At 41.4% G+C, this 14,909-nt stretch overlaps 1 protein-coding gene across 1 annotated transcript in view; it reads left to right on the top strand.

The window, feature by feature from the left end:
• Positions 1–14,909, top strand: part of TOP1 (DNA topoisomerase I) — a 67,047-nt gene that overhangs the window by 31,856 nt on the left and 20,282 nt on the right. Inside the window, exons 4-8 of the mRNA XM_076352449.1 lie at positions 8,023–8,143; positions 8,714–8,772; positions 11,549–11,644; positions 12,906–12,981; positions 14,000–14,097. Coding sequence (XP_076208564.1) covers positions 8,023–8,143; positions 8,714–8,772; positions 11,549–11,644; positions 12,906–12,981; positions 14,000–14,097 — 450 coding nt within the window. The remainder of the gene's footprint in view (positions 1–8,022; positions 8,144–8,713; positions 8,773–11,548; positions 11,645–12,905; positions 12,982–13,999; positions 14,098–14,909) is intronic.

Raw genomic sequence — 14,909 nt, 5'->3', positions numbered from 1 at the left:
GGGTTCAAAACCCATGGAAGCTCTTGGCTTGGAAGATTTTCAGGCAGGTTAGAAAATTCTGTTTCCAAGTTTAAGTGTGCAGCTAGGAGAGTTTTTCTCAGTGACACACTTGCATCGCTTTTGGCAACAAGATCACATAGTGATGGATCCGTTTTCATGATGCTGTCTCCATAGCACGAGTTGCTTTCAAAAAGCAGTTTCTTTCTCATCTGTTGTTCAAATGGTACTTTCACCTTGAAGGGGCACCTTAAGTGTGTTTAATTTTTTGGCTAATATCTGCTAGGTAGCATACTACTGGTAGCAACTGGTCATCAGCAAGTTTGCAACGCTTGTCTTCTTGTAAAAGAAAACTCCTCTTTAAGTTCGACAGCTCTTTTAAGCCCTTTGCAGCAAGATAAGCTGTGAACCTCTATATGGTATGAGAGGTTTTCATGGTCACTCCCTGTCTCATTACAACTTGTTGTAAAGACTCTACTGGGTCGAAGGTCTTGTTTTTAGAAACAAAGGTGACGAAGTGCCCCTTCCAAAACCCAGCCCTGCAGCAGTGCCACCATGTTACTGTCCCTCCACTGTGACCATCCAGCACCTCCCGTTTGCAGCAAAAACACCAGCTGAACCCTACTGCAGCGGACCGCAGCAGACCTCTGAGAGCCTCTGCCCTGCTGAGGAATGTGACAGCCATTTTGATAGGGGATATTTCTTCACAGAAGAATTTTGAAGGAAAAAAACCTCCCTGTTTGTCCTGAAGTTTCTTCTTTGACAATGAAAAACAAGTGAAAAATAGGCATTACTCCATTAGAAATTAAACAAAAAATTTCCAAAGTAACAAGAATGTAGGATTTTCCCAAGGGTTTTACCTGTATGGGGAATTTTTAAAGCACTTGATAAAAGCCTGTCACCTGTTGCTAAAATTGAAAATGCATCCTTTAGAAAAGTTTGTTAGATTAATAGAATTGCATGTAAATCTTCAGAAAATCCATTCTGTACTTCAGAAAAGGTGCTGTGTTATTGCAAAAGATGTGCTGGATCTTTGATAATTCTTAAAGAGGTTGAACGGTGCTTGAGCGGAAATCCAAGCCATTGTTGGTGAAACTTGGTCTGTACCTCCGTGGCGTTTTATACAGAGTGTGTGAAGAGCCCCCTAATTGCGTTCTGGGAAGTACAGTGCTGCATCGGACATTGTACACAGTTAAGAGCATTGTCTGTGTTTGAAGCGGATCATTTTTATGTCTGTAATAGTTTGACAATTTTATTTCCTGCGCTGTACTTAAAAAAGGCTTTTAAAATAAAACCTGCATCAAGAAGGCAGAACAACTCCAATGCAGGAGAATAAATGTTTCCTTTATCCAGACTCTGAAGGATCTAAACTGCCAAGATAAGTCTCAGAAATACCTAAAATAGATAATTTTTATTTCATATGGCAGAAGTGTGTGGAGTGGTATGTAGAACTTCTTAATTTTGCTTCTTGCTTTCCTCCTCTCCCACTCACAAGATGACACTTCTGTATCTTAACCACTCATTTACAGCTGTAGTAAACTGGGAGAGAATATTTGTATGCCTCACATCTTCTCCATCACCCCTCAAGGAAAGAAAACACAAAGCCCACTAAAGAAAAATCCATGTCAAAGAATAAATCCACATAGCTATCAAGCAATCTCTATCAAGCAAAGTGTTTTCTTTTGCTCCTTTTCTCAGCCCTGTACTTACTGATCCCCAAAAGAAAATCTAATACATACCCATTAAATATAAATGTCAGTGGTTAAAAAAAAAAAGAAACAAATCTGATGTGGCAAGAGGCTTCTGATCTGTGGGAGACGAGCATTTCAAACAAGTAGACCATGTAAAATAATGAAATAATGGTGCCTTTGAAGCCAAGACTTGTTAGAGATTGGTTTAGAAGTGTTCACAGTAACAAGTGTCTTTCTGCCAGGTATCTTGGGATTTGTGCATGGAGTGTGGGCTGCCAGTAGACTGAACAGCGCAGACATGGCTGTGACAGGGAATGGGAGTAGAGAGGCTGCTCCTGCAGCACTGATCTGTGTTGTCAATGTGACAAGCATCTGAGCCGCAGCAAGAAAAATCTTCTGTCAGTTTGCATATTTCCTCTGTTTACTAAATCTCTTGTGATCACAGCTTGAGATGAACAGAATCTTGGAACACATAAGGGGTTTATAGACCTGATCTTCACCGGCACCTCCTAAGTTTTACGGTTTTGCTAGGAAAAACACAGATTCCAGGCGTTTGCTAGTCGTGAATGAGGATAAATTTCTGTTCAGACTTCTTGCACACCTCCTCTGATTTATTATGTGATCCTGAACTGCTAAGAATTGTGTGCATTGGGGGCAGGAAGAGGCCAGGATATCTGACGTAGGGGAAAAAGCAATTTTAAAAAAAAATTTCAGCACCCCCTGTTCCCTAGCGTGGGGAGTTTTGTTTTTATCCCCCGTTTGAGTGCGCAGTTCACCTTGATCAGCTTTCTAATGTGACATTGCCTTCCAGTAGTAAAAAATTTTTGCTTTTCATTTGGTAGTATACCTGATTCTCGCACATCTATAGAAAGTGCATGCTAAGCCTGATCCTCGTCTGAATGTGCGAATATTGTTCTACTTTCTAATATTTTTATCAGCTGTTGATTAGTCTAGCTTTTTATCTTGTTCCTCTTGATGAAGGCTTGATCTATTATCTGTGAAAACTGGTGAAAAGACTCCTTTCAACTCTGGGAAAAGTGGTTTCAGGGTTTTTTTTTTTTATTGTATTGCTGAAATCTCAGCAGAACCATTGGAGCTCACGTGTTCATTCCCTGTAATACCGTATGATGACCCTCTAACAGTGAGCATAAAATACTGCAAGCAAGCTGAAAACTTGTCCTTTGCTGGTGTGCCTTCTGTTTCTGAAATGCTCCCTGCACAGTCAGCCGTTCCTTGGTATGCGTTAGTCTGAATAGGATCACAGTTTTCCATTTAATACTGTATTACGTCAAACGAGACATGGGCTGCGTAACCTATGCTCTGTCCCCATTGTGTTTTTAGATTTCACTAAAAACACAGCTCCCTGTTATTTTACGCTTCAGTTGCATTGTAGCAGCTTCTGAGTAGGCAAGCAAAGCCTCGCTTGCAGCAGGCTCTGGTGCTTGCTAGTAGCAGATTCCTAGTCACGAGCTAATTACAGCTGAGAAAATGAGAGAGAGGAAATAAGAGAGACACTTTAGATAAAGCATCCTTCCCAGCTTGTGATTTTTGCGGCTGGAATGGAAAGGGCCTGGGAAGGGATTATTAATGTACATAAATGGCACCTGAAGAATGCGGTGTTAAATTACTGCAAAGCTGTTGTAGTTTGAAGAAGGAAGCTGTGATCTGCACATCTGCCATTCTTTGGAAACACTTTCCACTTGTGTCTTTCCCACGTGATCGTAGCCTCAGCAGCTGCTGCCAGGTGCCTGTTCTCCCTTCCTCTCCCTCTCTTCCCTCCTGGCCTCCTGCAGGCATCCTCACTGGGAAATACAGCCATGCTTCCAAAGGGAAATGGCTTCTTCTGTTGCATTTACTGCTTCGTGCGCTTCAGCCTGAGCTCTCCAAGGCCTTCAGATGTCCTTGTTCACACTAAAACTCTAAATGAAAGACAGTAAGCAAGCTAGCAAAAAGGCTGTAGTGCTTTGGGAGGTGCATTTCTGCTCATCTGGCCTTTGTGTGAACTAAGCCAGTACCGTGATACATCTCTAGATGATGTAATCCCTGGTTCTGCCTGTATTAATATGGTGTCCTACTGTACTTTGTTACCTTTAAAAAAACAAACACACAAACAAACAAAAACCAGTGCAGGTTGTCAGCATTAAGTGCCTTCAGAGGTGTAAAACTGAGTGCCGTTGCAGTGGTTCAATTGTAATGGTCTGGGTGAAAAGGAAAATCTTACTTTGTCAGCAAAGCTGGGTATTTCTAAAACAGATTGTGAACAACTGTTTCATGATCCAGTTGTCCTCTTTTCAGGCTAACTTGCACTGAAGCTTCCCTCTATCTTACGGGGGTTTTGCTGTCCTACTTCAGTGACTTCAAGCTGGCTTGTTGGCAGAGTGGTATGTGCAGCAAAGGTAACGAAGGATCCACAGTGCTCTGAAACGTGAATTCAGGATAAAATTATCTGGGTACATGCAGTCTTGAGACCTTTTTGGTTGTGTTTGGTTTCTTTAAAGAAAAGTGATTTTTTTTTTCCAGTTTTGAATCGGCCAGGAAGACAGACTTCTGATGTTTAAATTGTTCCCAGTCCCTCCTAATAATAGCTTTGAGGTTGTCTGGAAATAGCTTTCTGATAGAAGGCTGAAACCTCTTCTTCAGGGTAAGGATGGTATCCTGTTGCCTTCTCTTTTCTTTTGAGATTAGTGTGGTGGTTAAATTGTGTTCCCCTGGAGGCTCGCGTAAGTATCTTAGCCAAATGAAAGACCAAAGCTGCTCAGCTTGCTGACTGAAGTTAATATCTGTGCAACTTGCTTTGCTTTTGGAGAAAAAGTTTTCTCAGGATTGTTGCTTGAAGCCTTTGTTATCAGTGGGTTTCCAAATGAGCTTTTCTGAGAGATGCAGATTTCGGGCCCTCCTAGGGAAGAGAGGCACATGCGTTCATCGTTGCACGTCAGAAAACTTTGGACTGAGTTGTTGAAGTCAGAGCTGTGGTCCAGTGTCTAGAAACACGTAGAGCTGACGAGCCGTCTACTTACAAATGAGGGAATGAAATTTATGCTCTTTTTCTACATTGGAGCAAGTAGCACATGAAATCAAATTTTTATCTGGGGAATTTCTTCCAGTCCCGTACCAGGAGCAGCAGCAAGCAGGACCTCAGGGCCTAGCCACCAATAGTGTTTTGAAAATGAAGCTGCAGAGTGAAACTGGAGACAGAGTTTCCTTGGGTTATCTGAGCCCACATTGCTTTGGTGAGAAATCTTAGTGCTTGCTGCAGAGCAAAGGGGAAGGATAGTCTTGTGATTAAAAAATTAAAAAAAACAACGACTAAAACTGAGTCAGGAATCCAGACTTCTTGATTCTGACTCCGGTGCTGAAAAATCTTAGCTTTAGATTAGATTGCATAACAGCTTTTCAATGGTAGCCACTTACTCTCTTTCGAGGGATGTCATTTGAGCTTCTACTTAAGCAAGCCTAAGTTTTTACCACTTTTTTTTGTTCTAGCCATAGTCTGTAAGCATTCAACACACATAAAAATTGTCACTGCTTCTCTAGGCCAATGGGATTTTCTGCCTTTTTCAGTATTAGCTTTGCAGATGTAGATTGTCATCTGTTAATTTGCTTTTGGTCATGTTTTGTGTACATCCCAGGGCTCTACCAGTGACTTACTGAAAACTAGTGCTTTTAGCTGCTAGTGAGGATGAGTATGGTGCCTTTGAAAACTTAAACTTTTTTCTTTTTTTTTTTTTTTGCTATTCCAAACTCCCAAGCAAGATGCTGCCATGAACTTTACCTTAAAGAGCTAACTCCATTGATTGCAGTGTGTACCATGCTTTGAAGATGCAAATCGTTGTCTGAGTAAAACATGTTATTTCAGGTAGGATTTAAATACCAAATAAGAACAAATCAGAAAATAGAAACAAGCAGACTTGCAGAGAACAAAATGGGTCTAAGCCTTGCGTGTTTGTTCGTTATGATTTTTCCTGTATGATGATATACCTTTGTAATTGTAAAACTTAAATCTTTGGCAAATGAGGCACCTAGCATACAGATAACAGTACAAGATATCAAGTCAGAATTTCCAGACCTTCTTGAGTTTAAAAATGATTAATAACATGTGTGAGGTCTGTGCTTTCAGCCAGTCAATGAATCTGGTTGGAGCAAAGGAAAATGAAATAGGTGTCTTGAGTCTGAGATACTGATGAATAAACAGGGTACAGAAACTGGGATGTCAAGTCTGAGCAAGAGTAGCAGGCATCTCGTGGATTTCCGAGATCAGTGTCAGGATGTTCTGTGTGTGTACTTGCATGTCCTGATCACACAGTGTACATAACACGATCTGCTGGGTAAGAATAGTCTGCAGTTGTTGAATCTTCACTCACAGGCAACATGTGGTGCTGTGTATCTTATCTACAAGAATTTCTAGAGTGCCAGTTGCCTTTTAATGTTTAGATACTCCTTTACAATTTTATATGTAGTATAAAGAGGTTGCTGGAGAGTTAAAATGAAACTGGTTTCTCTTCCTACTGATCTCTTTTAATGCAACACAATACGTAAATATAGTGATTTCCTTCAGAGATGGATTTTCATGCTTTAGCTGCTTGGGCTTGGAAGGTCGGTGTGTATTTATTGGAGTGTGTGCTACTCGGAGCTTGAATAACTTAGACCTTTTGCAGGTTCAGGTCCATTCATGCTAGTGTTACGTGAGGCTCTGAAATTCTCCACGTTGCGCTTTACTCTGCAGTTCTACAGCTGGGTGTGGGTTGGCATATGACTGTGGTTGCCTTCCTCTTAATCACACACAAGCTTTCTGGGAGCTGGTTAATGTGCTGCTTGCTTTCCATAGCCATCAAACATCCAACCCTTTTACAGTCTGTTTTTTAGGATAGAAAGAAGACTTGAAGCATATATCGTTTTTAAAAATCATGCTCTTACCTGGCGTTCCAGGCTTGCTGTTTTTCAGGGCTATGTCCCCCAGATCGGTTTGGGCTTGCACTTGAGTGTTGAAATAACTGAAATAAGGAAGCTGCCTATTTCTAGTAAAGCTTTGCATTGCATTGCGTAGTCCTAAGGAGAAGCAGAGTGCGTCCCAGAGAGCAGTAGTGATGGGAGTTAAGTGCTGAGGAAGGAGGAGTGTGAACTGCCAGCATGAGGAAGGCAGCTTGCTTGGTGCCTAACCATGCCCAGTAGAAGAGAGCCTGATTTCCGCCGTGCCTTTGGCTTGCTTAAGCCTAGGGTGACCTCAGGGAGTCCACACAACCTTATAAATGTGTATTGAAGGCCTGTCGAATTGACAGGCTTGCTGCTTGGCTTCCACAGCAGTGCTGCTAATCCTCATGGCCTGTTCGTGCAGTTTCTATTGTGAGTCTCCTGAGAGCGTTTCCTCACTTCTGGCTCCAAGGGTCAAGTCATTCCATGAGAAAACTCATTTTCATTTGAAAACAGCTATGTGTCTTTCTGGTTGATAAGAAAAACTTGAAAATGCGATCCAAATTTACCCAAATGTCTCAGAAATCAGAAGGGGATAGAAATGGAATAAAAAAAGGTTGATTTTCTTCTCCTTGGGGGCATTTTTTCCTCTGTTCTGACTAAAGAATTTTGGGTGTTTAAACTCTTAATACTGTTATCCGTAGCACCAGACTCTGAGTAGTAGCAGACCAGATTCTGGCTTGGAAACACCTTTGGTGAGTTCCTGTCCTGCGTGGCAGTGTTGTCTCAGCTGAGCAGAGCTGGGCTGACCACGGTGGTGAGGCACAGTTGATGAAACAGCTCCGACTGAGGACTGCAGCATTATTCCTGCCTTTTCTGTTTGACTTTGCATAAACACAAGGACATCGCATATCCTGTTTGCTCTGGTTTCCCATCTGTTTGGGAATAATAGAGATCAGCGGTTTTCTCTTTAAGTTCTAGACATGAGAGCTGCTACAATGACAAACTGTTGTCTGAGCAAAAGCTGACATGGGCATTGATGGGACTGGCGGCTCTATTCCAGTGACCTTTTACGTGGACTAGGAAAAAGAGGAAGAGCAGGGACAGTGGGAATTCAACCTAAAGTGTTGAGCTTTAAGCGTAGCAGCTGTGGATTTCCTCAGCAATCCAGGCTGATGGGTGTTTTCCTGAAGCGGAGCGCTTGGCGGCTGTGGCTTTGTGATATGTTCCCCTCCTGTTCCTCTTCCTCCCAAGGAGAATGGATGACATGTGACAGGAGACTGTGACGGATCTTCCTGTTAAGGTGATCCCTTATTTTGTAGGCTTTGTAATCATCAAAACCTGTGACTTTTTACCACTGGAAGTTGTCTGTGTTAGTCAAATCTCCTTGTGTTCCCCTCTGCAAACATACTCTTTTGTCTTGCAGTGAGCACAAAGATTCCTCGGAAAAGAAACACAAAGACAAGGAGAAAACCAAACACAAAGATGGCAGCTCAGAGAAACACAAAGACAAACACAAAGACAAGGAGAAGAGAAAGGAAGAGAAGGTAGGTCTCTCCTGTGGGAGAGACAAGAGGATGGTTCTGGTTTATACTACTGAATGATAGTATATGTAGCTTATACTTCCAAGTTTTTATCAACCTGGAGAGAATTATCCCAACACTAACCCAGAGACTTGGTTTGTGGAGTGCTAGATATGAACTTGTAAGGGCTTTATCTGCAGGTATTGTGGCTGGAAACAGTTCCACAGTGGAGCTGTGTCCGCTGGCTCCACATTTTTTCCCCTGTTACTTTTCACTTTGCCAAGCTTATATTCAGAGACAAGGGAGAAAAATCTGTTAGATCACGTTTGTTCCGTGCAAGGACAAACTATACACTTAACTCAAATCCATTAAAGAAAATGGAGGGTCAGAAAATACTGAATTGACTAAGACTTGCAGAAAATGTTGCCTTTTTGGTGTGTCATCTAGGTCACCAAGGGCTACAGGGGATGAAGATATAGTCACAGTGCCCTTTGGTTCCTTCCCCGGGTTAAATATCCTGCCTGTGTTGCATGTTGGAAAAACATAAGGTGCTCTGGGCAGTGCTAATCAGCTCCTACTTTTTATGTTTTTCAGATGAAATCATCTTCTGGTGATATAAAAATAAAGAAGGAAAAGGAAAATGGTTTCTCCAGGTAAGAAATCAGGTCTATGATCTGAAAAAAGTAGCAGTTTGACTTCTCTTAGGTGCTCAGTGTTTGACTCCTCTCACTTGGTCTTGGGAAAAAATTGGAACGCTTTTGACCCCTTCAGACGATATATTCTTCTCAATTACGGGAACTGGTAACTGATATACTTGCCTAGTAACTGGAGATGGGAGCTGTTGAATACCTGGTATCTCCCTGCACATATGCTGGGTTTGTCCAAGTATTAAATAGTTGAATTCTGCCAAGGACAGATTGAACTATGGAAACATTGGTAGCTGGAGTTGAAAGAACCTCTGTTGTAAAATTGGTACTTGAACCCTGCAGGCAGTCTTCTGGAGACAGGGCCTTGTGACAGCCCAGGTTGCCTCTGAGTGTCTCTTCTGTAAGTGACTACAGCCTAAAGGAGGGTGCTTGTGTGAAATCATAAGTACCTTCAAAAAATGCCTAGATGTCCTAATCTGCTAAATTCCTGCTGATAATAGAGCCTCCTGGACTTAGGTGCTGTATCAGTCATCACTAAGTAGTCTTATTAAAAACCTGAAGTGAGCAATTGGTAGAAGAGTACATTTTCTTAATAGAATAGTTGACCAACTAAGATCTCTTGTGACTTGTTTAAATCCAGCCATTAGTTATTTTTAAGGTGGTAAATCTGGTCCACTGACTTACTGGAGGTCTATGGTATGGTGGATGCATGTGTTCGTATCCATTAGTCAAGAAAAGCTTTCAATCGTGTGTCCAGTTTTATGAATCCACTTTAAAAAAAAAAAAAAATCCTTCCAGTCTCACCATGTTCTGTGGATGCAGAGAGGTTGGGAGAAGGCACCTGTCTAGTCCATGCCTGTTAGTTATTCTTTGCGTATTTTGAATGTGCCCGCTTGATAGGGGTTCCTCCATCCGTTTCATTTTCTTACTCCTATTCAAAAATGCAAACTAAGTAGTTATGCTTGGCACAGGGAAGAGGCGCCCTCTCCAGGCCCTTTTGGGGATACTCTGGAAATAGAAAGCAATGACATTTAAGTGTTTCATGGTGTAGGAGACAGTTAATAATAACTCTTTGTAGCCTCTGCTATTCAGCAGAATTGCATGCATGTGCTAATCTCACCAGGGACGTTGGGTGTTCTTATATCAAGGTAACGGGGTCCTTTTTAGGTCCAAGAGCATTTTTTTGTGTGTTTGAAGAAAGCCTGAAGGAGCCTTCACAATTGTGCCTTCTTCAGGGCCAAAAGCTGTCTAAGAGTAAAGTAACTATTTTCTTTTTTTCCTGCTGAAATGTTCTTTTACAAATTCACCAGAGAAAAATGTCCTCACTCAGATGGTTTTGATTTTCTTCCTTAAGACTTGGTAGGATGAGCAATGTTACAGTCTTGGAAACAATGCAAGTCAAGGTTCAGCTTGGTCGTACAGCTCCTTTCTTTTAATATAATCACACTTTATTTCCCACTATTACAAAATGTTGCGAAATATTTCAGTGTTAAAACAGACTAGATAAAGTTCCTAGCAACTTAATAAACAGTAGTTCTAGATTTCTGCCCAGAAGGGAGAATAAATTAAATAGGACGAATACCTCTTTTCCCATAGATGTTTTGTAACTGTCTACGTGCTACAGATTTGTCTCTTAGTTAATCACAGGCGATGCCACAGAAGTGGCTTCTTCTAGCAGCACGTATCTGTTTCACCTGAGTTGCATCTGCCAGCACTGCAGTGGCTTTACAGCTGTGAAAGAGCAAGCTACCTTGTTCTGCTTCATGGACACATAATAGCTAAAATAAGACTCCAGAATGTCTCTTGCTGACTGTGATCTACAAAGCAGAGTGCTGCTTTTTTTCTCCCACTCCATCCAGTTGCAAAATCCACGTTGACTTGGAAACTGAGTCAATTTGATATAGAAATTGCTGATTGAATATGAATAGGAAAGCCCAAGATGGCACTGTTACTTTTTTCTACCTGAGTGGAGCAGCACTAAGTGCTTCAAAATGTAATTTTGGAGTCTTTGAGACATCTTTTTCTTTATGAAGATAAGTGAAATGCTTCTGTGAAATCTAGAAATAATGAGTTTGTTTAAAGGGATAGTCTCTCTTGCACTCATACTCTTTTTTTTTTTTTTTTCCCCTCTTATTACTGGTGTCTTGGGACATTATGGCTGAAAACATTAAGCCTAATTTAATATTTGCGGTCTGTTGAAAGGGACAGGATTGTTTGCTTCCCGCAGTTTGGACAGTGAAAAGAGACCGATCAGTTTAACTTTGCCAAATCTTTGTTTCCTTTTCTGGTTTTCACATGCCTCAATATTTAGTTGGCGAAAGATTCAGGGGAATAGCTTTCAAATCTTTGTTTAGTTGATAATCTTATTGTCTCTTATCAGGCTCAATAAGCATATTGAGCTGAAACTAAATAACGTCTGCTATTTGACTGCACACATGCATGTGTTTCAGTTTTAAGTGTATTTGAAAGTGCTGGAAGCTACAGTTGTTGTTATTCAAAACCTCAAAGAAACACAGTGAAATCTAAGCAGTTGAAATTGATCTTGATGTTGCTTAAGAAATGGCAAATACGTAGATGCTGAAAGACTCTCTCCTTATGCTGTCTGTGGATGTTCAGAAAATGACACACCTCAGGTCTTTGGGGTTTTAAGACGACAACATGTTCCAGGACTGGAAGACGTGCCCGTTTTGCAGATGATCATTTCTTAAAACTGAATTGTTGCTCGTTTCCAAGAAACTTCCTCTTTGAAGTTAGAACCAACTTTCTTTGCTTCTTTTTGTAGTCCACCACGTATTAAAGATGAACCAGATGATGACGGGTTTTATGCATCTCCTAAAGAGGACTCTAAACCCCTGAAGAGACCTCGAGAAGATGATGAGTAAGTGGCGTGGGTACTGGTGACTTCGATGTTTGCTGTTAGTTTTAAAAAGATAATATTGAGGGAGCAGGTGGGATTTCAGGTCGTCAGCACAAACTTGTTCAGATGGGTGACTGGAGGTCTGAGACCAGACTCCTTATGCTGTTACAAGTTCTCTGAGCAGGGCAAGGATAGTATTTGTGGTGTCCAAGGCAAAATACCATTACCTGCTGCTGTGAAATGTTGCAGTGCTAGTAAATAAAAAAGAAAAAACCTGGAAGGTAGGTAAAGACACTGATGAAGATTGTAAAACATAAATCTGAGCAAGTGAGGTATTAATGCTGGCTAAGTGGCTGCAGCGGTTTCTGTTGGGTGAGGAAATGACTGCACAGGAGGAAGAAAATGCATTATCAGCCTGTTGGGGCGAGGGGGGGGGGAAGTTTGCCTCTGCTGCTTGGAGTGATTCGCCTAGAGTCTAAATATGTCATGGGTTATGCTGAGGATTTTTGTCTCTAAATCAAAAGAAAAATACACGATGTTTGCCCAATATAGTGGCCTACCCAGTAAAATAAAAGCCCAGTTACATCACACTGTGATCTGTCACCATCTATGTGTATCCAGCTCTTTAGATAGTGTGACCTTATTAGCAGTCTGGAGTTAAAGGGTTGGAAGGGTTTAACCATAGTGGCATTCTGTCCCTATGTGGTATTTCTCAGTTTCCAAGAGAGATGGGTGTGACATCTTCTCTTTTGTGTAATCATTTGCTGCCTTCTGTTAAGTTTTTGTGACCTCCCATCTCATGTCTGCAATGGAAAGATTAAGAATTTGCCAGTAGTCAATTTTGTTATTGTTTGAACTAGTGGGGGATGCAAGAAGTGAGCCTTGTGGGCATATCCCAGACTGATGACTGGAAAAGGACTTAGGAGTAGAACGTGCCGCTGAGCTTTTGCCCATTTATCCCATCCCACATAATCACTGGGTGGCTACTAATGCTTTTGAATCAATTCTTCATCAAGGAAGGTTTTTGCTTCAGCAGTCTGAAACTTGTGGAGAGGTATTCACAGTAACAGCTTATGGGTTTTAGGGTTTTGTAGCTGTTTTGCTGGATAGGGATTATTCAGTCTTCTGAGCGAGTGGGACATAAAATTATATTCTTTAGAAATTAAACATGCCAGAAATATTGTGAACTTGTGTGCACAAACTGTGTATATGTATGACTTCTCTTTATTTTTTGTACTGGAAAATTGATTATTTTCATCAGCTAGTCTTGTTGTTCTCACAGTGCTGAGTACAAACCCAAGAAAATCAAAACAGAAGACATCAAGAAAGCAAAGAAAAGGAAACAAGAGGAAGAAGAGGTAATGTGAAAGATGAGTTTATGTCTATGATCAAGAAAAGCAAGGCTGACAATTTGGTGTTAAGTTATATAGAGCAGGGGGAATCTGATTCAGGGGTAAGGAGGCAGGGGCCAGTCTGGGACAAAGCTGCATGTGGTAGATCCCCAGCTATGGTACAGGTTAACTTATCTGAGCCATAATGTATAAAAAGTCAGGAAAACTTTCTCTCCTACTCTTAAAACAACGGATTGAGAAGATGCCTGCAGGATGTGAACTTCCAGCCTGTTCCAAGCAATTCACAGTCCTTCTGTTAAGTAGCTCACAGAGGGTAGAGGAGCCTTACTACCAACATCTGGTAATTGCACAGATGATATAGCACAGTTCAGAAGCGGAGGAGATGAAACCGAGATTAGCTGCTAGAAAGATGTTTAAAGCTTTTAGATGGAGCCTAGGGTGGAAATTTCTTTGGAGAGGGACTTGGCGAAGAGAGGTTAGCTATAATTTGAGACAAATGAGCTACGCTCCACATCTAGCAAAGATACCCTTGTGAGGCACATCTTGCAAGCACCTCCTGGCAACATGGTTAATTCTTCCCTTCAATGAAAGTGTCTCTACAGTGAGCATATACCAGTACGTTCCCAGAAGCCACCTCACAGTGGGGTAAGTGTGCTCTGTAGCGTTTGCCAGACTAGATACACTAGTGCAGGCCAAGGAGGGTGTTTCTGTAACTAAGCAATCATGTTACTATGGCCCAGACTTGCCACATATCAGGTGAGGCAGAATAACTGACTGTGTGTGCACTTAGCATGTCCCAAGTGTAAAGTAAAAGAATTTGGCTTAAAACGTAAGTGGGACCATCAGCAGACTTTGACTTAATAGGATGATCTAAGAGCGCATTTATGTAGAGAGGCTACAGGAATTCAGTTGTTTGTGGTCAAACTCAGATACCCCAAGAGACAGTCTTTTAGTTTTAAAACATCTTTTCAGGGAGGGGGGAAATACAGTAGCTTGTTGTGACGGATTCTTACTCCTTTTGCAGGACAGCAAAGCAAAGAAAGCTAAGAGCAAAGATAAGAAAGTCCCCGAAGCAGACAAGAGAAAGAAGCCGAAAAAAGAAGAGGAGCAAAAATGGAAATGGTAACTATGTATCAGTGATGTAGGCTACCCTCTGCACCTGGACTTTCCCTGTTACCTTCCGTGCTGACTCAGTAAGCACATCTGGCTTTCTCTGTCATTGATTCATGAGGATTTGTTCTGAATAATTGGCTTACTTTCTGGTAAGCTCTAAATAAATATCTCATTCACTGTGTTCATCCTGTGAAGTAGAAGTGAAATACCTTTTTTGGTGTACCTAAAACAAGAATTAAGTTTTTTGTGGGGTTGGGTCCCCCCCCCCATCTGTAGAACGTAGAGCCTACCTATAATGATCAGATACCAGTATTCTTGTGCCCAGAACCTGCTTCTTGCTGACACTCTTCAGAGCAATATGAAAACTTGTAGGCTTGGGGCTATCAGCAGGAATATATAAATATGTGCAGATGTATTAACTAGTATTCTAGTAGACCTTATCTGTGTTATATAGAGGGTACAACCTGAGTGGGTGTCCACCTTTTTATTCTGGCAGGATGTCAACTGTGTGCCTCTCAAAACTGCTCCTGCCTCTGGCCCAAAAATGAAAGTTGGTCAAGTGACCAGTTAAGCTTGGGCTGTTTGGAAAATGTGTTTTGAATGGAAAGCACTTTCTGTCTTGCCCAGGATCCTAAAGTAACATTGCTGAGCAACTGAAGTTGTGCTTTCGCTCAGTCTTAAATTTTTTTAGAACCTTTTTTAAATAAATCTGAACTTTGTGGTTCATTTGGAAGACAGGCCTGTGCTGCATCAGTAGTGCTCTGTGTGAGAAACCTGCTGGATTTTTTTAACTATCCACAGTAATTTAAGCTATTGTTATT

Source organism: Aptenodytes patagonicus, chromosome 14, assembly GCF_965638725.1.
Source record: "Aptenodytes patagonicus chromosome 14, bAptPat1.pri.cur, whole genome shotgun sequence".
Taxonomy (NCBI): domain Eukaryota; kingdom Metazoa; phylum Chordata; class Aves; order Sphenisciformes; family Spheniscidae; genus Aptenodytes; species Aptenodytes patagonicus.
The sequence above is the reverse complement of the archived record's forward strand: the minus strand, read 5'-3'. Positions and strand labels throughout refer to the sequence as shown.